At 36.9% G+C, this 22,822-nt stretch overlaps 1 protein-coding gene across 1 annotated transcript in view; it reads left to right on the top strand.

Moving 5' to 3' along the window:
• The window catches only part of SPAG16 (sperm associated antigen 16), a 973,751-nt gene that overhangs the window by 490,753 nt on the left and 460,176 nt on the right, over positions 1-22,822 (top strand). The window contains exon 12 of the mRNA XM_065930647.1: positions 8,761-8,946. Within this exon, the coding sequence (XP_065786719.1) occupies positions 8,761-8,946 (186 nt within the window). The remainder of the gene's footprint in view (positions 1-8,760; positions 8,947-22,822) is intronic.

Below are 22,822 nucleotides of genomic sequence, written 5' to 3'. Positions count from 1 at the left end.
CTTAACACTCATCCTTTTTTCTTTTTGTTTTTTCCCACTTTGTGGACATTTACATAGAGATATTGTTCAGATGTTTCCATTTTTAAAGCCTTCATGAGTATCTTCCAAGCCTAGAAAATTGGTTATGCCCTTCTCTATTCTGTCACTGTATCCTGAATAATATCTATTAAAATATTTGTGAAAATATTATAATTAATTGGCTATATATTTGTGTAAACTCTTAGACTAGGAGGTTCTTGAGGGCAAAGCTTATTTCAATCATTTTAGATCCTAAGCACATAGTTCAGTTCAGTCACTCAGCTGTGTCCTCCTCTTTGCGACCCCATGGACTGCAGCACGCCAGGCCTCCCTGTCCATCACCAGCTGCCAGAATTTACTCAAACTTATGCTCACTGAGTCAGTGATGCCACCCAACCATCTCATCCTCTGTCGTTCCCTTCTCCTCCTGCCTTCAATCTTTCCCAGCATCAGGGTCTTTTCAAATGAGTCAGTTCTTTGCATCAGGTGGCCAAAGTATTGGAATTTCAGCTTCAGCATCAGTCCTTCCAATGAATATTCAGGACTGATTTTCTTTAGGATAGATTGGTTGGATCTCCTTGCAATCCAAGAGACTCTCAAGTGTCTTCTGTAACACCACAGTTCAAAAGCATCAATCCTTCGACATTTAGCTTTCTTTATAGTCCAACTCTCACATCCATACATGACTACTGGAAAAACCATAGCTTTGACTAGTGCAATTTTGTTGGCAAAGTAATGTCTCTGCATTTTAATATGCTGGCTAGGTTGGTCATAAACTTTTTTCCAAGGAGCAAGTGTCTTTTAACTTCATGGCTGCAGTCACCATCTGCAGTGATTTTGGAGCCCCCCCCCAAATAAAGTCTCTCACAGTTTCCACTGTTTCCCCATCTACTTGTCATGAAGTGATGGGATCACATGCCATGAACTTAGTTTTGTGAATGTTGAGTTTTAAGTCAGATTTTTCACTCTCCTCTTTCACTTTCATCAAGAGGCTCTTTAGTTCTTCTTCACTTTCTGCCATAAGGGTGGTGTCACCTGCATATCTGACGTTATTGATATTTCTCCCAGCAATCATGATTCCAGCTTGTGCTTCATCCAGCCCACCATTTCTCATGATGTACTCTGCATATAAGTTAAATAAGCAAGGGGACAGTATACAGCCTTGACGTATGAGGTTATTGGTATTTCTGCCAGCAGTTTTGATTCCAGCTTGTGCTTCATCCAGTCCAGCATTTTGCATGATGTACTCTACATATAAGTTGAATAAACAGGGTGACAATATACAGCCTTGATGTACTCCCTTCCTGATTTGGAACCAGTCTGTTGTTCCATGTCCAGTTCTAACTGTTGCTTCTTGACCTGCATAAAGATTTCTCAGGAGGGTGACTTAGAATAAGTAAAATAAGGTGAAGCCTAGGGTCAAGTTAGTACAGAAAATACATGTAATCTATATTGAATTCTTTCTGTTAAAGGTTGGCAACATAGAATTCATTCATAAATAAAGCTGTAATATAGTGTTCTTTTATTTAATTACTAAAAGAGGGTTTCAACTTTGGGCCCAAGTATTCTAGCAATCAACAGAAGTTAGACCTAGTCAGCCGTGGGATTTTCATTGTTAATGAAAGAAAGCACCTCAAGCTATTCAGCCGCAGTGCAATAACTCCTGCTATTAAGGCCTGAATGACAATTCAACACTGAGTCCATATTAAGAGTCTAGGATACTATAGTGTATAACATAGCCTATTGAGCAATAGATTGTATTTCTCCTTTTTTTAATTCTGTGTTTTTCTTTCCTCTGCACCAAGATGTCTTGCTCTATGTAAACTTGTTCAAACTTACAGCTCTAAATGATACAGGCCATGCTTCTATTAACAGAGACGTATTTCCAAATGAACTATCTCCTTCCTTAATATGTGTATCTTTCATGCATTTACCCAAGTAGTGTATCCTGTAAACACTGTATGACAGGGGCTGGGGAGTTCACTTGGCAGAATCTTGCCATTCCTGTGAAAGGCTGAGCTGAAGATCCCATTGAAGTTTCTCAACTGACAGGTTAACCTGGAGCTCCAGGCAAGCTACCTACCCAAGAAGGGGAGGAGTTTTACAGCCAGGCAGGGAAAGCCTAGTTCTTTCCTGAATGCTCATCCCTGCCTCTCTGCTTCTGGGAGAGTCTCTAATATCTGCACACAATGCTGTCTTCTGGGTTCCATTTGTGATTGTTGGTTGACTCCAGATTCCTGCACAAATAAGAGTGTATCACTTGAAAGTGAGGACAAGAACATTTGAACATGGACACCCTTTACTTTAGAAAACCAGCCAAGACTGTTCTCTGTGTGGACATGTACACATGTCTTTGCTCTTTCACGGTGTCCTCAGCCCTAAAATGCAGCCAAGCAGCCCTGTAGCTGTGAATAAGTTAAAGAGTTTACAGTAACTCGTGTTAAAGGATTCCTAAGCTCTTTTACCTTTTAAAGTCTGGAGGATTCTCTCAAACTGAGAACACTAAATGTGTCTCAAATATGACAATGTTTTAGGTAATCTGAATTCTAACTGCGAGTTTTTCTAATATCATAATTTTATGAGCTCAGTAAAACCAAAATTAGATCTTTTACCTATATAAACACAGGAGGAGAAACTATTTTAATTTAATTAGATTTTGTGCTTATGCTTAGTCACTCAGTTGTGTCCGACTCTTTGTGACCCCATGAACTACAGACCCCCAGGCTCCTCTATCCATGGACTTTTCCAGGCAAGAATACTGGAATGGATTGCCATTTCCTTCTCTTTAATTAGATTTTGGTTGTATGTTATTCTGCTACATAAAATAATATATGCATATCCTATGTTAACTGAGAACATTGTGACTGATGGTCATTTTACAAATTCACATACTCCTATTGAGTAGATAGGCACAGGTGGAGGAGACTACAGGTTGATGGTGGTGATTGTATCTCATTCTGCTGTTTATAGAAATGTTGCTAAACAATTTCACATGAAACTACAGGTCATAAGAGAATCTTTTAAAAAAAATATTAGGTTTGAAAAATACCTGGAATTTAAAATGTGTTGTTATAAAAATTCTTTTATTTGATCTTCAAAACAGCACTTCATATTGAGTAGAACTTATCACCATATTTCCAAGTAAAGACAATGAATTTCCAAGTGTTAAATGGAAATGTTAAATGGCCTGTCCAAAGTCACAAAGGTCACCTAGCAGAGCCAAGATGAGAAACCGATCACGTCTTCTTGCTTCTGTACCCTTCACTTCCTATTTTGTGACACAAAAGGCATTAATTTCTTCCTGCTCCACACCTCTCTCATGAAACATGTTATTATGTTTTATTGAAAACAGGTAATTAGTATCAATCTGGAAAGTATAATATATTTATTTTTGAAAACTGAAGTCATTTTTGACAGTAACAAAATATTTCTGCAGTTACGTGCTAAAGTCTGAAAAGTCAGTTTGAATAAAGAATATGTAAAAATAAGGTGTAAAGCAATTACAGAAAAGATTAAGAGTTTAGAAAATTAATGATGCTTTGTGCTTACTGTTTGTAAAGTATAAATTAGCTTGACCCAACCAGATTTGATATGATTTATTTGTAGAGTGTTCATAAGTTGCAAAATATCATATTTATATAACATTTGTTATGAAAAATAATTTCCAAGAAAAATGAAAAGAATGAAACTATACATTTATAATATCTCTTTAGGTTATTGGTTAATAGTTTATCATCTTGAGAGACTTTTTTTTTCCCCAGCCTTAGCAGAGATATATTTAAACACTTTTTTTTTTTCAAAGAACCACTTTGGTCTATGTTGATCTTTCGTTATAATAGTTGATAGTATATGTTTTCTGAACTTAATGTCTCATGCTTAGCAGAACGATTTTGAGACTGTGTTCTTTTTATTATTAGGAGGTAAAGAAATTAAGATGACTCTGAAATTCCATTTTGATCTCACCTCAAAGTTTGTTGTTTTCATTTAGTTCTAATTATTTTAAAATATCCACTATTATTAGTTCTTGGATATTTAAGTTAATTTAAAGTTGTTTTAAAGTTCACACATATATAGGATTTAAAAACTATGATTTTGTTACTTATTTATATCAGTTGTATTATGATGATAAAATATAACATCTGTGGTAAAAATATGCTAAAGACTTGCTTTATGGCAAGTGCTAATATGCTATATTATCTGTTTTTATAAATGTTCCATTTATATACTTGAGGAAAGTATATGTTCACTGGTTATTTGGTGAAGGATTTTGTACATGGCCATTAAGGTTATATTTTTATTCATTAAATATTCCATATCTTTTTCAGTATTTTGAATTAGAAAATAAATTGAGAGAGGTGTATAAATCTTTCACTTTGACAGTTATAGTTTAGTCCGTTGTCTCCAACACTTTGTGACTCTATGAACTGCAACATGCCAGGCTTCCCTGTCCTTCACTATCTCCCAGAATTTGCTCAAGCTTATGTCCATTGAGTTGGTGATGCCATCCAACCATCTCATCCTCTGTCATCCCTCTGCTCCTTCCTTCCTTCAGTCTTTCCCAGGATCAGGGTCTTTTCCAGTGAGTCAGCTCTTTGCATCAGGTGGCCAAGTATTGGAGCGTCAGCGTCAGCATCAGTCCTTCCAATGAATATTCAGGACTCATTTCCTTTAGGATTGACTGGTTTGATCTCCTTATAGCCAAAGTGAAGTCGCTCAGTCATGTCTGACTCTTTGCGACACCATGGACTGAAGTCTTCTCCAACACCACAGCTCAAAAGCATCAATTCTTTGGTGCTCAGCCTTCTTTATGGTCCAACTCTCACATCCATACATGACTACTGGAAAAACCATAGCTTTGACTATATTAATCTTTATTGGAAAAGTAATGTCTCTGCTTTTTAATATGCTGTCTAGGTTGGTCATAGCTTTTCTTCCAAGGAGCAAGTATCTTTTAATTTCATGACAGCAGTCACCATCCACAGTGATTTTGGAGCCCAAGAAAATAAAGTCATGATTTCCATTGCTACCCCATCTATTTGCCATGAAGTGATAGGACCAGATGCCTTGATATTTGTTTTTTGAATGTTGAGTTTGAAGTCAGGTTTTCACTCTCCTCTTTCACCTTCACCAAGAGGCTCTTTAGTTCTTCACTTTTTGCCATAAGAGTGGTGTCATCTGCACATCTGAGGTTATTCATATTTCTCCTGGCTATCTTGGTTCCAGTTTGTGCTTCATCCAGCCTGGCATTTTGCATGATGCATATAAGTTAAATAAGCATGGCAGCAATGTACAGCCTTGCTGTAATCCTTTCCCAATTTTGAACCAGTCCGTTGTTCCATGTCTACTTCTAACTTGCTTCTTGAGCTGCATACAGGTTTCTCAGGAGGCAGGTAAGTGGTCTGGTTTTCCCATCTCTTTAAGGATTTTATGCAGTTTATTGTGATCCATAGAGTCAATGGCTTTCACGTAGTCAGTGAAACTAATAGATGTTTTTTCTGGAATTCTCTTGTTTTTCCATTATCCAATGGATGTTGGTAATTTGATCTCTGGTTCCTCTGCCTTTTCTAAATCTACATTGAACATCTGGAAGTTCCTGGCACATGTGTTGTTGAAAGCTAGCTTGGGGATTGTACTAACATGTGAGATGAGTGCAGTTGTGCAGTAGTTTGATCATTCTTTGGCATTGACCTTCTTTGGGATTGGTGGCTTCCCTGGTGGCTCAGATGGTAAAGCGTCTGCCTGCAATGAGGGAGACCTGGGTTCAATCCCTGGGTTGGGAAGATCCCCTGGAGAAGGAAATGGCAACCCACTCTAGTACTCTTGCCTGGAAAATTCCATGGACAGAGGAGCCTGATAGGCTACAATCTAAGGGGTCGCAAAGAGTCAGGCACAACTGAGTGACTTCATTTTCTTTGGGATAGTAATGAAAACTGACCTATTCCAGTCCTGTGGCCACTGTTGAGTTTTACAATTTTGCTGGCATATTGAGTGCAGCACTTTCACAGCATCATCTTTAGGATTTGAAATAGCTCAGCAGTAATTCCATCACCTCCACTAGCTTTGTTTGTAGTAATGCTTTCTCTGGCCCACTTGACTTTGAACTCCAGGATGTCTGGTTCTAGGTGAGTCGATCACACCATTGTAATTATCCAGGTCATTAAGATAATTTTTGTATAGTTCTTCTGTGTATTCTTGCCACATCTTAATAACTTCTGCTTCTGTTATGTCTATACTATTTTATACTGGTCACTTTTATTTCTGTGGTTCTAGCAATTGTCATTTTTATCAGTTAAGATACATTTAGTATTTCATATAATTTAGTTTAAAAACCTTGCTAGGAGTGAAACATTTTATCATTTTACTTATTTAAATAGGGACTGTCAAGTTTGTTTCAAAGATAATTAAGTTGCTCAAACTGTTAGTGAGGATCAAATATACATACAATGTACTCAATAGAGTTTCTAGCACATGTTAAGTGATAGTCACTCAGTCAAGTTGGACTCTGCAGTCCCATGAACTGTAGACTACCAGGTTCTTCTCTCCATGGAATTCTCCAGGCCAGAATACTGGAGTAGGTAGCTGTTCTCTTTTAATTCTTTACCACCAGAGAAGCCCAAGAATACTCAAGTGGGTGGCCTATCCCTTCTCCAGCGGATCTTCGGGTGGCCTATCCCTTCTCCAGCGGATCTTCCTGACCCAGGAATCAAATCAGAGTCTCCTGCATTGAAGTGGATTATTTTTTACAAGCTGCGCTACCAGGGAAGCCCTATACCACATGTTAAGCACTATATAAGTAAATGACTTGATTTTCTTATTCTTATAATTATTGTTTTTGCCTGTAGTGCTTTACAGTTGGCTAAAATTTAACTAGGTGAAGATTGCTTTTTGTTTACATTGTTTATTCCACGTGGTATCCATTTTTCCCCCCTGGATCTCTGGTTCTACATCTTAAATTTCTAGTTTCTGTAAATTGATTACCTTTTTTCTTTGAATGTTATTTGTATTCCATTTTATATCATTCTCTTCTGAGACTTTTATTAGGAAAATGTTTTCTTTTTTCTTTTTTCTGACATCCTTATTTCTTAACTTATATACTGCCATGGACTGAACATATGTATTCCCCTCTAATGTTCACCCAGATTCAAATTTTGAATCTATATCCCGGTGTGAAGTTATAATGAGTTATCTTTAGACAAACATATATTGTTTATTTTTTAATATTTAGAAGGTAAAAATTTTAATGGCAAACATGTACAAATAAACAAGAGCTGAAAAAGAAAGGATAGGTTTTAGTATCTACCTATCAGTAAAGGACTACACTTACAGAGTACTTCTGTTAGTACAAATAAATATCCTTTTGTGACTTTATTGAGAATGTTTTTACTCTCTAATCCTCCTTTCTGGCAGCATCTTTAAGTCTTCTTCTCTAGTGGTTGTTACTCATCTGCATATAAAAGTTTAGTTCTCTCAGCATAAAAATAAACAAATAAAAGCAAGCAAGCAAAACACTTATCTCGATCTAAGTACAGTTTCCTGTCCTAGAAATTTTGGTCAACTCTTCATTTGTAGCATCACTTCATTCATTCATATATTTATTCTTTTTGAAAGCATTTAATGAGCACTTCAGTTGGTTAACCATAATGCTTTATGCTGTCAGAACAGAGAGAGGGAGCAATTCCCCATCAAGAACAAAGGGAAGGAGGCAAATAAGCAATTCGTTATATTCAGTGAGAGAGAAGTTACTGAGAGAACATATACAAGGAGCACGCAGTGCTGAAGGATATGGAGAAGATGATGGACATGAAATGTTCTAGCAGCTGATATTTTGCCAAAAGAAACCTAGATGTCTCTGCTGACATCTCTGCCACCCACTTATTTCTTAATCTTGTTTTTGTACCTACCACTTAAAAGCCTCTGAATTTTTTTAATGTCTACTGATAACTCAAATGGAAAACCCAGTGATTCATTCTTAACCACCCAGCTCTTCAGAGTTTTTCATCTCTCAAGATGTAGCTCCATAGCCCCCTCATTTCTGATTCACATCTTCCTTCATTATCTAAACCGCACTCTTACAGCATTTAATTAATACAAACATAAACAATGCTGACTGGCTTTTTATATTGATTTACATTTTTGAAATTGTCTAAAATTTCATCGTCCTGAGGCTGTATCATCCACAGAATGTAACATAGTCCTTGAAACCAACATGTGCTTTAAAAGAGTACAAATTTAGTAAATTAATCTGGAAAACTATGGAATAATTAATATAGAAAGTATACAACAGCAGTTTCATCAACTTGAATTACTAAACCATGTTGTTCAGTTCATTTCAGTCGCTCAGTCATGTCTGACTCTTTGCGACCCCATGGACTGCAGCACGCCAGGCCTTGCTGTCCATCACCAACCCCTGGGGTTTACTCAAACTCATGTCAATTGAGTCAGTGATGCCATCCAACCAATTCATCCTGTGTCATCCCCTTCTACTCCCGCCTTCAGTCTTTCCCAGCATCAGGGTCTTATTTAAATCTACACAATTTGATACTTCACTAAACCATAAAGGGAAGTATCAAATTGTGTAGATTCAAATAAAATAATAAGAGTCAGGCATAATGACATGCCATTAAAAATAAAAATAACTCAGATAAATGCACAAGTTATTCACAGAAGATAACCATTTATAAAAATAAATGAACTGTAAATTGATTTTTATCACAAATTACCTTTTCATGTTCTTGCATATAGTGGCAACAAGTTGGCTACTTCAAGTGGTGATACTACAGTTAAGTTATGGGACCTGTCTAAAGGTAATTGCATTCTGACCTTCGAGGGACATACCCACGCTGTGTGGTCCTGCACGTGGCACTCCTGTGGTGATTTTGTGGCTTCTTCCTCACTGGATACAACTAGCAAAATCTGGGATGTTAATAGGTAAGAAGCATTTTTAATAATATTAACACTCTGTGTTGATAAATATAAGTTCTCTCTGTGGGAAATTAAAGAAAATCTGTTAATTCATAAAGTTATAGAATTAGTCTCTGTGACATCCGTTTGTAACTCCATTAATTTCTGCTGATATATAATGAGTTCTTTCTAAATATAGGTTCAAGATCAAGCCTGTGTAATCAGATTAGAATTGCTTCATTGCTGTTTGTTTTAAGCAAGATAGAAACAAATACTTCTTTTAGAGTTAGGTTTTTAGTTCTCCTCTCCACCAGTCTGCTGTCTGTCTGGATTATCAAACCAACAATTTAATAGACATGAAGATGACAGAAATAGTTATGGGCTTTTCACTTAATTTTGATACAGCATTTCCAATTTAAATGCTTCTTAGCAATTCACAAATTGTAGGAAAGGATACAATTTATTGTATACCAAGTCCTATACAATACTATATGGTTTGATCTTAATTAAAGACAGACCTATTTTTTGCTATCAAAATACCTGTCATCCATGTATTTTTGGATAATTATTCCACCCTATTATGTATACAAATAAGATTTTAAGAAGCTAGTATCAAATACCTTGATTGCTTCAGTTAACTAAGTAATTATATATCATCAGTCAGATTTCTGATCACTTTAATAAATTAATTAATGTCCAGATTACAAATATAAGTAACAGTGACTCCTCAAAATTTATGTAACAAATTATCACTGAGCCATTGTAATTCTTTTGTAAGAGAAAGATGAACTCATCTTGAAGGTCAACACTATTGTTTTGGGAGTCACGGGTCAAACCAGTACTTTGAACAAACTTTCCTCATTCTTCCTTGAATTATGGGTAATATATTTAGAAGACAGAGCAAGTAAGGTGGTCACAAAAAGGTCAACAGGATTTCTAGGAGGATTTCTTGAAAGGGTCTGCTCTGTTCTGTTTGTAGTTTGATTATCTCTTAAGACCATGTGCCAATTTTTATGCTATTTTATATCTGCACCAGATCACCCTTCTCTATCTTTTTTGTGAGGCTGGAGCTGGACTTTGCAAGCGACATTTAACCTTGCCAACTGATTGTATTGGGCTTTGGTAATAGTGGCTGCTTGTGGAAGACCACAGGCTAGAGGTGGACGGGGCGGGGTTGGGGGTACTCTTCTCCCTCTCTCCTTCCTGAGGGCTTCTTCTGGACCTGCAGTTCCAATGAGCATCACTCCAGCAGTTCTTCACCTCAGCAACATCACAGCAGCTGAATCTAGTTGACAGTTTTTCCAGTGTTTGCAGGCATAGCTGTATCATGCCATCTGTCAAAGACATTAACTCCAGCAGACAGTTGCCCCCTTCTCAAAGGTCTGTGTTCCCAGATCTGCCTGGCCTCTTTCCAAGATGAGGGATATCAATACCAGCAGTCTCAGGACCACTCCTCAGCTCTGTGGTGGCCCCCACCAAGGTTATAATAATTCCACCTCAATCCCTTTGTGCATTCAGTCCTAAAAGTGGTAGCTCTTTCATTCAGGGCTTTTTCCATACCTTCATGTTCTTGTTTTCCCTTTATAATTAAATAATTAACAACTTGATGCATGGTTAACAATCCCTTATATTAAATTCTTATTGTTAAAATGTTAAGTGCAAGTTTGGTCTCCTATCCGATTTTGACAGTTACTGGGCATTGATGCATAAATAGCATAATCCACTTGAGTTACAAAGATATAGCTAAATAATGTTTGACATATTCTGAATGAGAAAGCATAGCTTTAAATAATATGTTTGAAACCTATTTCTGGAGAATTCCATGGACAGAGGAACCTGGTGGGCTACAGTCCATGGGGTCACAAAGAATTGGACATGACTGAGCAACCAACGCTTTCACTTACTTTCTTTGTAAAGTACTGACAGTTTAAGATATATTTTAATAGTCATGTGCATACCATTTGGCTATCTGGAATAATCAGCCATGTAATTCTTAATTTTATTATGTTTCTATGTTATGCAGGCATATTTCATAAATATTATTATAATAGATTACTGGAATTTTTAAAACCAATTTATTGTGAAGTATGATTGACATACAGAAAGCCTGCATATTTAGCATAAACAACATGATGAGTTTGAAATATATACCTGTGAAACCATTACAATCAATGTGTAAATGTATCTCTTGCCTCTAAAAGTTTCCTCCTGCCCTCTTTATTATTATTATTTTTATAAGAGCACTTAATATAATAACTAACCTATTAGCAAAATTTTAACTATCCTAACATTGCTCTTACCCATAGGTATTGTGTTGTACATTAGATCACTAGGACTTACTCATCTTATATAGGTAAAATTTTAATGCTCTTCTCTAATTTTAATTTTTTATTACTTTTGGCTTAGTTGAAGTTGTTTATAAAAGACTGCAGTCCGTTCTAAAATGTATCTTTAAATGTATTAATCACTCAGAGTGCTTCAATCAAACTATTAAGGTGACAACAACAATAAAGTGATTGCCAGTAGACTCATCTCTACTGAGAATGATTTCAAACACTGACTTTGACAGCTTTTCTCCACGACCCTGATATCCAAATACTGTCTTCCAGTAGAGACTCAGTAGATGTTGATATGGTAGATCAAAATTGCTACTGATTGATGCCAAAAATTATTTGCATTTCAAATTTCCCATCAATGTCAAGAGCTCACCTTCATCATCAAAGAATTTATACCAGTTTTGAAGCTGAGATAGTGGATTAATATTGACAAATAAGGGAGAGACTGATTGTTTTTTTGGTGGCTATTGATAGATTTTTTCAGCGCTGTAATCAGAGCCCTGAACTATAATTTACGATTGCTGATGGATCCATACTGTGTAAATATGTCTAAAACTAGTGTCTTGCTTAAAGTTTCATAGGTCATTGTTAATGGCTTAGTGACTTTAAGGATAGAGGTGATTTGCTTTGGTAAGATGATGATGGTAGAAGCTGTACTGCGCTGGGTCGTATACTCTTATAGTGATGCCACATAGTTTTTAATTAAAACATATTGATAGACTCTGGTTCGCTAGGAAAGAATTTAGAATATATCCTCACATTCACAGTCTGCCCTTTCCTTTGAAACCCTGGCTCAGTCTTGAATTCATCTGTTAGTTGGTATGTCATTCCGTTTCCTGCAACTCTTCCTGAATTAGATATTACCTGCTAAGACCATCTAATTAGCTCCTCACCAGAAAGTTGTATCCCTGGAAATCATAATTAATGTAAAAAATCCAGATCAAGATCCCTGTTAACTAAATACTAATAAGAATCTCTGAACAATAGTACCCTGTCATTCATAGTCTGGACACACACTCTACAAAGTGTCTGTGAACAACTAAAAGTAGCAATTTAGTGATCTTTTGAATGATCACTTATAAAATGTAGAATTTTATGTTTTATTTTGTGGTCATTTATTACTAACTTAATTTTCATACATATGCTTTAAAAATCAGTCTTAAAGCATGCATGTACCCTTGAACACACACACACACACACACACACACACTACTGTATCTTAAATGGAGAATGCTTGACACATGGCAGTTGTGTTGCATAAATGATAAAGGGAAAATCAATATATACACATGAAGAAAGTGCTTTCCTTGCTTCCATCCACATTCAAATTATGATTCATTATTGTGCTATTCTATATGAATCTTCAAAGTGATGAATATTAGATAGGAAAATCAGAGAATGTCTCAGTTGACTGTAAAAATTGTGTTTCTTTAAAGCATGAGATTACCATTAAACATTCATGAAATGAATTACCAGTGTAGGACTGTATTTTAGACATTAGAAGATCCTAAGACTCCCATTACGGCCCTCAGTGAGATTACAAATAATTTTAAAAATGCAGCAGTTTTATAACAGAAAATATGCAGTACATCTTCATTCATAATATCAGAGAAGAAATTCTGATTGGTCCTGGGTGCCTTTCTTCCCAAGATAGTTGGGTATTTGACTGAGTGTCTACATGACACTATATCTCTGGGTTTGGAACTCAGACCACATGCCTGTACTTAGTTGTAGCTTAAAAGGAAAGGATTTGAAACAAGCAGAATGTTATGGGGTGTAGCTGCCCCGTTGCTTAAAACAATATTGCACAGGCTAGAGTAGAGTGGTTTGTAACAGGGTTGGAAGGAAACAGATTGCTTTGTAAAATTCAACTTCTGGACCCTAAACAATGGGAAATAAATCTGCTGCCCTTATATCTAAGGGTATTGGTTCAGATGACTTCAAGATTATGTTTAGGAGAGAAAAATAAATCAGGTTTGAGCCTATGATGGGAACAGTGAGAGAATAAGAATAGATTTGGAAGATAAAGTCACTAGAAATTGCTGAGACATTATGAGTCATGCGAGAAAGAGAAAACAAGTCACCTGTTACATATTGAGACACCTGATGGGTGTAAAGCATATTCTCTTTATACTAGAGTACTAATGTGAATTTTATAAAAGGCTTTTCCAGCCAGATTCATCAGCTGGCATTCTAGAAAATGCTGTAGATTGAGGGAAGTTGTCTTGTTCATCTAACAGGTGATGCCTACAGACGAGAATTTAATGTTCCTTCCTGCCCACCTGCATTGCTTCCTTCTTAATTCAAAAAACCATTGAGCAATATAGCCCCCAGGCTGGAGGAGAGAAACAGAATGATTTATATAAAGGAAACAGTTAAATTTAAGAAAAAGGAAATGTGAAATACTAAGATTCTCATATGATAAGTCATCTTCTTTTAATAGCATGTACTGTTAATTTTTTGGTCAAATAATGTGTTGATGTGAACTCTAAATTGGGAGAAATTTATTTCTTTAAAAATTAATAATGATGAGATAGCACCAAATAAGTTACAAAATGGAGTTTAGTGTTTGTATTTTATTAATAATATGCATCCTGTTCTTTATGATACATATGCTAAGTTGACTATATTAGAGATGAAGGGCATATTGTACAACATTAATGGTTTTAAAGCATAATAATGTAAGGAGAATATTGAGATTCAAGGGCATGTATTATTGGTACATTAATACCTGTCTTGCATTATAAAACCTCCCAGCTTGCCGCCTTATACTTGTGAAGGAACCCAAGGTATATGCTAATAGATTGCTAAAGCAGTACTTGAAACATAATTAGGTTACATTAAAGGAAATGGTGACATTCTAAAATTGACCTCTTGTGATCAATTTATCCTTTTCCACAGATAATAAATCAATTATTACCTCTTGGAGTTTCATTTATATTCAAATGAATGATTCCCTCTTGAAATACATACTTTGAGCAATAGCTAAGTATTATTGAATATAAATACATAAATAAGTCCATAAATAAAAGAAAATAGCATATTATTTTCACTGTCATGCTCCCTCTAAAACAGTGCATAATTAATAAGCACTATCAAAGAAATATCTACTTATGAAGAAAAGTATATTAAGGCTTAAGTTCTAGGTTTCATTTAGCAAGTTAAGCATTGATTGAATATAAAGAAGCTGTCTCACAACCAGTGTTGGCTTTTTGTGTATGCGTGAAGAATGCTTCAAGCATCAGTGTCTACTGCAATAAGCTTGATGTGAGCATTCTTTTACATCAGTATATAAAGACTTGGCCAATAAAAGAGATAACATTAAGAATTTAGCATTTAGCTCTTTGCATCTATAAAACAAACTATTTCATGTAAATGAATTATATAATCTGTATTTAATTTTCACTAAATAAGTCATACTTTCTCTATGTTGTTTCACTAACTGAACCATATATTAGAAACAATTCAGATGCATATAGATGAAACTAAAGGTGTTCTAATAGCAGTGAATATAGGTGTTTTAAAACATGCTCCATTATTACTTTTTTCAGTTCAGTTCAGTCAGTCACTCAGTCGTGTCCGACTCTTTGCGACCCCATGAATTGCAGAACGCCAGGCCTCCCTGTCCATCACCAACTCCCAGAGTTCACTCAAACTCATGTCCATCGAGTCGGTGATGCCATCGAGCCATCTCATTCTCTGTTGTCCCCTTCTCCTCCTGCCCCCAATCCTTCCCAGTATCAGGGTCTTTTCCAATGAGTCTACTCTTTGCATGAGGTGGTCAAAGTACTGGAGTTTCAGCTTCAGCATCCATCCCTCCAATGAACACCCAGGACTGATCTCCTTTAGGATGGACTGGTTGGATCTCCTTGCAGTCCAAGGGACTCTCAAGAGTCTTCTCCAACACCACAGTTCAAAAGCATCATTTTTTTTGGTGCTCAGCTTTCTTCACAGTCTAACTCTCACATCCATACATGACCGCTGGAAAAACCATAGCCTTGACTAGACAGACCTTTGTTGGCAAAGTAATGTCTCTGCTTTTTAATATGCTATCTAGGTTGGTCATAACTTTCCTTCCAAGGAGCAAGCGTCTTTTAATTTCATGGCTGCAATCACCATTTGCAATGATTTTGGAGCCCCCCAAAATAAAGTCAACCACTGTTTCCCCATCCATTTCCCATGAAGGAATGGGACCAGATGCCATAATCTTAGTTTTGTGAATGTTGGGCTTTAAGCCAACTTTCATTACTGTATTAGCACCAATCAAAGCAAACACTTTGACATATGAAAGATGCAGCCCTGCTTCTCCACTCCCTCCCAAATGAATCTGGTCAATAAATGAATCTTCATCCTCCTCAGTAATAATGAAAAGAGTTTGCTGTATTTTTTCATCCATATATGTTAAAAGATATATGGGCGTAGTACACATGGGTTAAAAAAAACACACAGTTTTATATTTAAGGTTTGATCATATCATATATATAGTACATTTATGCATGTTTGTGTATATCTGAGTGTTGATGTATATACATATGCTAGTATTAAAGCAGTGTATTCAGATGTTCAGCTCTTAATTTTAGACTACTGTAAATATTTTACTATCTCAAATATTCTAAATATCATCTAATCAAATTGTGAAAGTGTTAGTCACTTAGTCGTGTTCGACTCTTTGTGACCCCATGAACTATACCCTGCCAGGCTCCACTCTCCATGGAATTCTCCAGGCAAGAATACTGGAGTGGGTTGCCATTTCCTTCTCAAGGGGACAATTTCCTGACCCAAGAATCGGACCCAGGAATCGAACCCAGGTCTCCTGCATTACTGGCGGATTATTTACCATCTAAGCCACCTGGGAAGCCCCTAATTAAAGTTGTTTATTTATTTATTTACTGACTGATTTGCTTACTCTTTCTCTATGATTCCAAACCTTAATTTGTTTCAAAACCATTTATTTGAGACAGCAAAAAACTATTACCATGCCTCTGAAACATTGTTTTAGAATTTGTGGAAATGGTTTTTATTTAAAGAAAATTCAAGATTTGATTCAGTTGTTACTGAAATAAATTGAATGCCCAAGTACATCAAATCAAAACATGTAAACTGTTTGATATAAAAATAGAAAGTCATAAAAGTTTCAGTTCAGTTCAGTTGCTCAGTCGTGTCCGACTGTTTGCGACCCCATGTGTCACAGCACGCTAGGTCTCCCTGTCCATCACCAACTCCTGGAGCTTACTCAAACTCATGCCCATCAAGTTGGTGATGCCATCCAGCCATCTCGTCCTCTGTCGTCCCCTTCTCCCCCTGCCCCCAATCCCTCCCATAAAAGTCTAGGTAGAACTAAAACACTTTCTTATATACACAGTGTTGCTTAAATGGGAAATACTTCCTATTTAGATAATGAAATTGAATTTGTTCTCTTAAATAAAACACTAGAGACATTTTTTCATAGAAATGTTAAATATTGTTTCTTCATAGTATCTAGCATGAGTTTGTACAAAATTCTATCATGTATCCGTGAGAGCAGAACTTGTTAGTGGTGTGTGTCCTGTGTAGGGAGTGAACCAGATCTTCATTCGTCAGGGAACATGAAAAGTTTATTCCTTGGTCTGGCCTTCATTCAGTTCCTTCTTAATCTAGAATGGATCCTGCAGGAAGCATTGCCTCTAGCAGGATTCCATCTGCTAGAAAAGTCATCCCTTCTGATTTGGCCCATAACTCAGGCATTTAAAAATTAATGGTACCTAATGAGTTAAATATAGTTATTGTGTGTGTTATCATTTGAATATATGTCCTATTAAAATTTTCTTACTCATAAATTTAAGACTTTAAGTTATGGTTGGAAATTCATGGTGATTATTTAAATATGCATTCTAAGAAGTTCAGTGTTTCAGCCTAGAAACACAAAACATACCTTTATATGAAGCCATGACTACTATAAAAAAGTGAATTATTGATATTTTTCTCTTGATTATACTTGATCCAATGTCTGACAAGTTTATAAAAGTATCTGATGTTTCCAGTTTTAGTGGTGTTATGTAAGTCATTTCATTGTCTAGTTCTCTAGTTACCATTGACAAATTAAATGCCCTTTTTAGAGGATATTAATTTCAGTATCTCGAGAATAAATTTTACTGTGAACTTGGCTTCACTAGTACACAAATATAAATTAATATATCATATGTATATGCAAAACTGTAGCAATAAATTATGTAGCTACACCTCAAAGTTACTGCCTAGATACTTAATATTCATTATATGAAATGTAAATCTCTTATACAACTAACATTAACTAGCAAATGTGTGGTGATTATTTATGTAGCCCTCTATTCTTTGCTCTCATTTACTGTTAATCATATCAAAGGAGACTATGACATCTTATACTTGAGGCTTTCAGCAGTATGCAACAATAAATTAGTTCTTAATTATCTGAATTATCATGACTCTTACTCAGTTTAGTTCAGTCACTCAGTCGTATCCGACTCTTTGCAACCCCATGGACTGTAGCATGCCAGGCTTCCCTATCCATCACCAACGCCTGGAGCCTACTCAAACTCACGTCTATTGCGCCAGTAATTGATGCCATCCAACTGTCTCATCCTCTGTCGTCCCCTTCTCCTCCCACCTTCAGTCTTTACTGGCATCAGGGTCTTTTCTAATGAGTCAGTTCTTTGCATCAGGTGGCCAAAGTATTGGAGTTTCAGCTTCAGCATCAGTCCTTCCAAAGAATATTCAGGACTGATTTCCTTTAGGATGGACTGGATTGATCTCCTTGCAGTCTAAAGATCTCTCAAGAGTCTTCTCCAACACCCCAGTTCAAAAGCAGCAATTCTTCCAAGCTCAGCTTTCTTTATAGTCAAACTCTCACATCCATACATGACTACTGGAAAAACCATAACTTTAACTAGACAGACTTTTGTTAGTAAAGTAATGTCTCTGCTCTTTAATATGCTGTCTAGGTTGGTCATAGCTTTTCTTCCAAGGAGCAAGCATCTTTTAATTTCATGGCTGCAGTCACCATCTGCAGTGATTTTGGAGCCCCAAAAAATATAGTCTCTCACCTTTTCCATTGTTTACTCATCTATTTGCTATGAAGTGATGGGATCAGATGCCATGATCTTAGTTTTCTGAATGTTGAGTTTTAAGTCAACTTTTTCACTCTTCTCTTTCACTTTGCTCAAGAGGCTCTTTAGTTCTTCTTCGGTTTCTGTCATAAGGGTGGTGTCATCTGCATATCTGAGGTTATTGCTATTTTTTCTGGCAATCTTGGTTCCAGGTGGTGCTTCATCCAGCCTGGCATTTTGCATTATGTACTCTGCATATAAGTTAAGTAACCAGGGTGACAGTATACAGCTTTGATGTACTCCTTTCCCGGTTTGGAATCAGTCTGTTGTTCCATGTCCAGTTTTAACTGTTGCTTCATGACCTGCATACAGACTTCTCAGGAGACAGGTCAGGTGGTCTGGTATTTCCATCTCTTTAAGAATTCCCTATGATTATAGAGTGGCAGTGACAAATAGATTCAAGGGTTTAGATCTGATAGACAGAATGCCTGAAGAATTATGGGCCTAGGTTCATGGCATTGTACAGGATGCAGTGACCAAGACTATTCCCAAGAAGAAGACTATTTGCAATGCAAAAAGGCAAAATGGTTGTCTGAGGAGGCCTTACAAATAGCTGAGAAAAGAAGAGATGCAAAAGGCAAAGGAAAAAAGGAAAGATATACCCATTTCAATGCAATATTCCAAAGAATAGCAAGGAGAGATAATAAAGTCTTCCTCAGCAATCAATGCAAAGAAATAGAGGAAAATAATAGACTGGGAAAGACTAGAGATCTCTTCAAGAAAATTAGAGATACCAAGGGAATATTTCATGCAAAGATGAGCACAATAGAGGACAGAAATGGTATGGACCTGACAGAAGCAGAAGATATTAAGAGGTGGCAAGTTTACACAGAGGAACTATACAAAAAAGATCTTCATGACCCAGATAACCATGATGGTGTGGTCACTCACCTAGAGCCAGACATTTTGGAATGTGAAGTCAAGTGGGCCTTAGGAAGCATCACTACAAGCAAAGCTAGTGGAGGTGATAGAATTACAGTTGAGCTATTTCAAATCCTAAAAGATGATGCTGTGAAAGTCCTGCACTCAATATGCCAGCAAATCTGGAAAACTGAGTAGTGGCCACAGGACTGAAAAAGGTCAGTTTTCATTCCAATTCCAAAGAAAGGCAATGCCAAAGAATGTTCAAACTACTGAACAATTGCACTCATCTCACAAAACTAGCAATGTAATGCTCAAAATTCTCCAAGCCAGGCTTCGACAGTACATGACACTTGCTACCTATGTCAATATTCCTCTCACTAAAATCAGTGTAAGAACCCAGTACCCAAACTGGAATAGATTGTTCATCTTCCCTTCAGAGGCTATTGGGTTTAATACCATATGACTGACAGCCTTGTTTATTTGGATCATCACAATAAAATGAGTCATTATGTTCTAGTTATTGTCCATATGTCCACTAATCAGCCTTGATTTCTCATCACCTCTGATTTCCCTTCCACTGTATGCTTTGGAACCCAGTGCCTGACATTAGCAAAATATCTTGTATAGTCCATCTCTTCATTGTACTCTATATTTTTTTACTTAAACTTGTCTCCCTTGAGGAGATGAAGTGCCTTTTCCAATAGAGCCTATAACTAATTCCCCTTATTTTTTTTTCCAAAAAATGTATAACATAATAAATTGCAATCATTATAGCCTGTCTTTGAGGTATAAACACATAAAATGTGTTTGAGATTTTTTGTTGTTGCATTTACTGATTTAGCTGGGGGACACACATTTCCCCCATCACTGAACCTGAAAGTTTGTTCACTAATGTAGTTCCTAGTACTCAAACTAGGAGCTCAGACTAGAGTTTGGAACATACTGGGAAAGTAATATATATATTTTAAATTCATGGTTCAATTCCCTCCATGCTCTTCATTGTCACTTTTAGACTGCTTTCTTTCTTCCCACCTCATCGCAAACCACAAAAACACATTCTTTGAGACCAAACCATTAGCCACTTGTTCAGTGTCTTGTCATATACTGACTTCCTGGTCTTATCTGTCAGGTTTTACATGATTTATCACGTGGCTTACTGGGTTCACTGAATGCAGCATCACTATCCAAGCAGAAAATCTGTGTGAACTTCTTGGACTTCCAATTTCTTTACCTCTGTACTTACAACAACTTTCAAATCTCAGTTTCAGGTTTTCTGCACCGTAAGCACCTCTCCCTCCTTTCCCTGGCTTACAAGTGTTGGAGACCACTTGCTCCAACAATTCTGTGTTCCCAGTAGTATTGATAGTTAGTGCTGATAACAGCCTTCCAGTTTCTCCCTTCTCATCCAGAGTGAAATCCAAAGACCATCATAGTGGTCTGTCCTTCCCACACAGCTTCAGATCCCTTAGTCCTCTCTTCCTCTACATATCTTGCCTGTCAGTACCCCAACTCTATTTAAACCAAATTTCCTCACCACTCGCTGCCTGTACCTGGTCAGTTGAACATGGACAGGAAACATACACACACACACACCCCGGAACTGTGATGATTGATCTCACTTTATAACTTCAGCTCACAAGTTGAATCCTACTGCATTTCCTTCATCAATTAACTATCTACCATACAAAATGAATATTTCATTCCTTTCTGCTCTCCTTTTAAATTCGTGTTACCTCACTTTACTCCCCCCCCCACCCAAGTTCAAACCTCTTGTTCTAACTTCTGCTTGCTACTGTTCCATTGACCAAAAGCAAGTCACATGGCCAAGACCAGGACCGGGGTAAGAAGTGACTACCTAAAAGTGTTCATTTAGGGAAAGGAATAAATGGCAACCATTTTTCAAAAAATATACCCTCTTTCTAACCCCTTTCCCATCTCATAGTGAACATCGCTCAGACGTGTCCGACTCATTGTGACCCCATGGACTGTAGCCTGTCAGCCTCCTCTGTTCATGGAATTCTCCAGGCCAGAATACTGGAGTGGATAGTTGTTCCCTTCTCCAGGTAATCTTCCCAACCCAGAAATCAAACCCAGGTCTCCTGCATTGCAGATGGATTCTTTACCAACTGAGCCATCAGGGAAGCCCTGCTAGTCGTTCCCTTCTCCAGGTAATCTTCCCAACCCAGAAATCAAACCCAGGTCTCCTGCATTGCAGATGGATTCTTTACCAACTGAGCCATCAGGGAAGCCCTGCTCCTCTAATAATCATCTTCCAAATGTGACTGTAGTATTAAAATTGTATTTTAACCATATTTATATTATAGATTTCATACTTCTTCGGTTGACCTAGGTATATATAGACTTTTAGGATCATCTCTAGACTAAAATGGAGTCTGATTTCTTGTCTCAATTCTTAAAATAGATTGTTGGATAAATTCTGATAAATAGGTTATTGGAGTAATTTTAGGCTATCAGTATGTCTCTTCTCAGTATACTTTAGATGATCCCTACTACTCCTTTATACCTTTTTTATTTTGAATTATTTTAATTGCCTAAAATAAATGTAAACCATTTTCATGTACTCTTCACCCAGATTCCCCCCGTGATAATATCTTACTGTTGCATATTATCAAAATTAGGTAACTGACATTGATACAATATTATTAATGCAAGCATGGACCTTAGTCAAATTCGCCAGTTTCTCCATACATGTGTGTGTGTGTGTGTGTGTGTGTGTGTGTGTGTAGTTCCATGAAATTTTATCACACGTGTAAATTAGAGCAACCAATGTTACCCTATATAATCAGGATGTGTACTACTCCATCATGGTACGAAAACTCTGTCATGTGACCTTAATGGTCACACTCTTCCCGTAGCTCTAATCCTTCAGCACCCTCAACCTGCCCTGGTTTCCATTACTATAATGTTGATTCAAAATTGTTATATAAATTGAACCATACAGTATGTGAGCATCTGAAGTTGGCTCCTTTTCAGTGAAATTGAGATTCACTTAACTGTCTTGGCTATCAATAGTTAAACCTTTTTTATTGTTAAATAAAAGTTGTTTAAGTATACCAGTTGGCTTTTATATTTGCTCCTCGAAGGATGTTTCATTTGTTTCTATGTGGGGAATAGTACAGATAAAGCTGCAGTGAATGTTCATGTGTAGGTTTTTGTGTGGGACTTCCCAGGTGGCACTTGTGGTAAAGAACCCACCTGTCAATACAGAATACAAGAGACATGAGTTTGATCCCTGGGTCAGGAAATCCCCCTGGGTGGAGGTGGAATGGCAACCCATTCCAGTACTCTTGCCTGGAGAATCCCATGGACAGAGGAGCCTGGTGGGCTACAGTCCATGGGGTTGCAAAGAGTCGGACATGACCGAAAGGATTAGCACACACGCACAGGTCTTCATTTCTTTGGAATTTATGCCTGAGAGTACAATTGTTGGGTTGTGTGGTAAGTGTACTCTTAGCTTTATTAAAAACTGCCAAACTGTTTTCCAATGTAACGATACTACTTTTACATTGCTATCACAATACATGAGAAATCCAATTTTTCCACATGCTCATCAGAATTTGA

The sequence above is a fragment of the Muntiacus reevesi genome, chromosome 3 (genome assembly GCF_963930625.1).
Source record: "Muntiacus reevesi chromosome 3, mMunRee1.1, whole genome shotgun sequence".
Lineage (NCBI taxonomy): Eukaryota > Metazoa > Chordata > Mammalia > Artiodactyla > Cervidae > Muntiacus > Muntiacus reevesi.
This window is presented reverse-complemented; position numbering and strand designations above follow the sequence as displayed.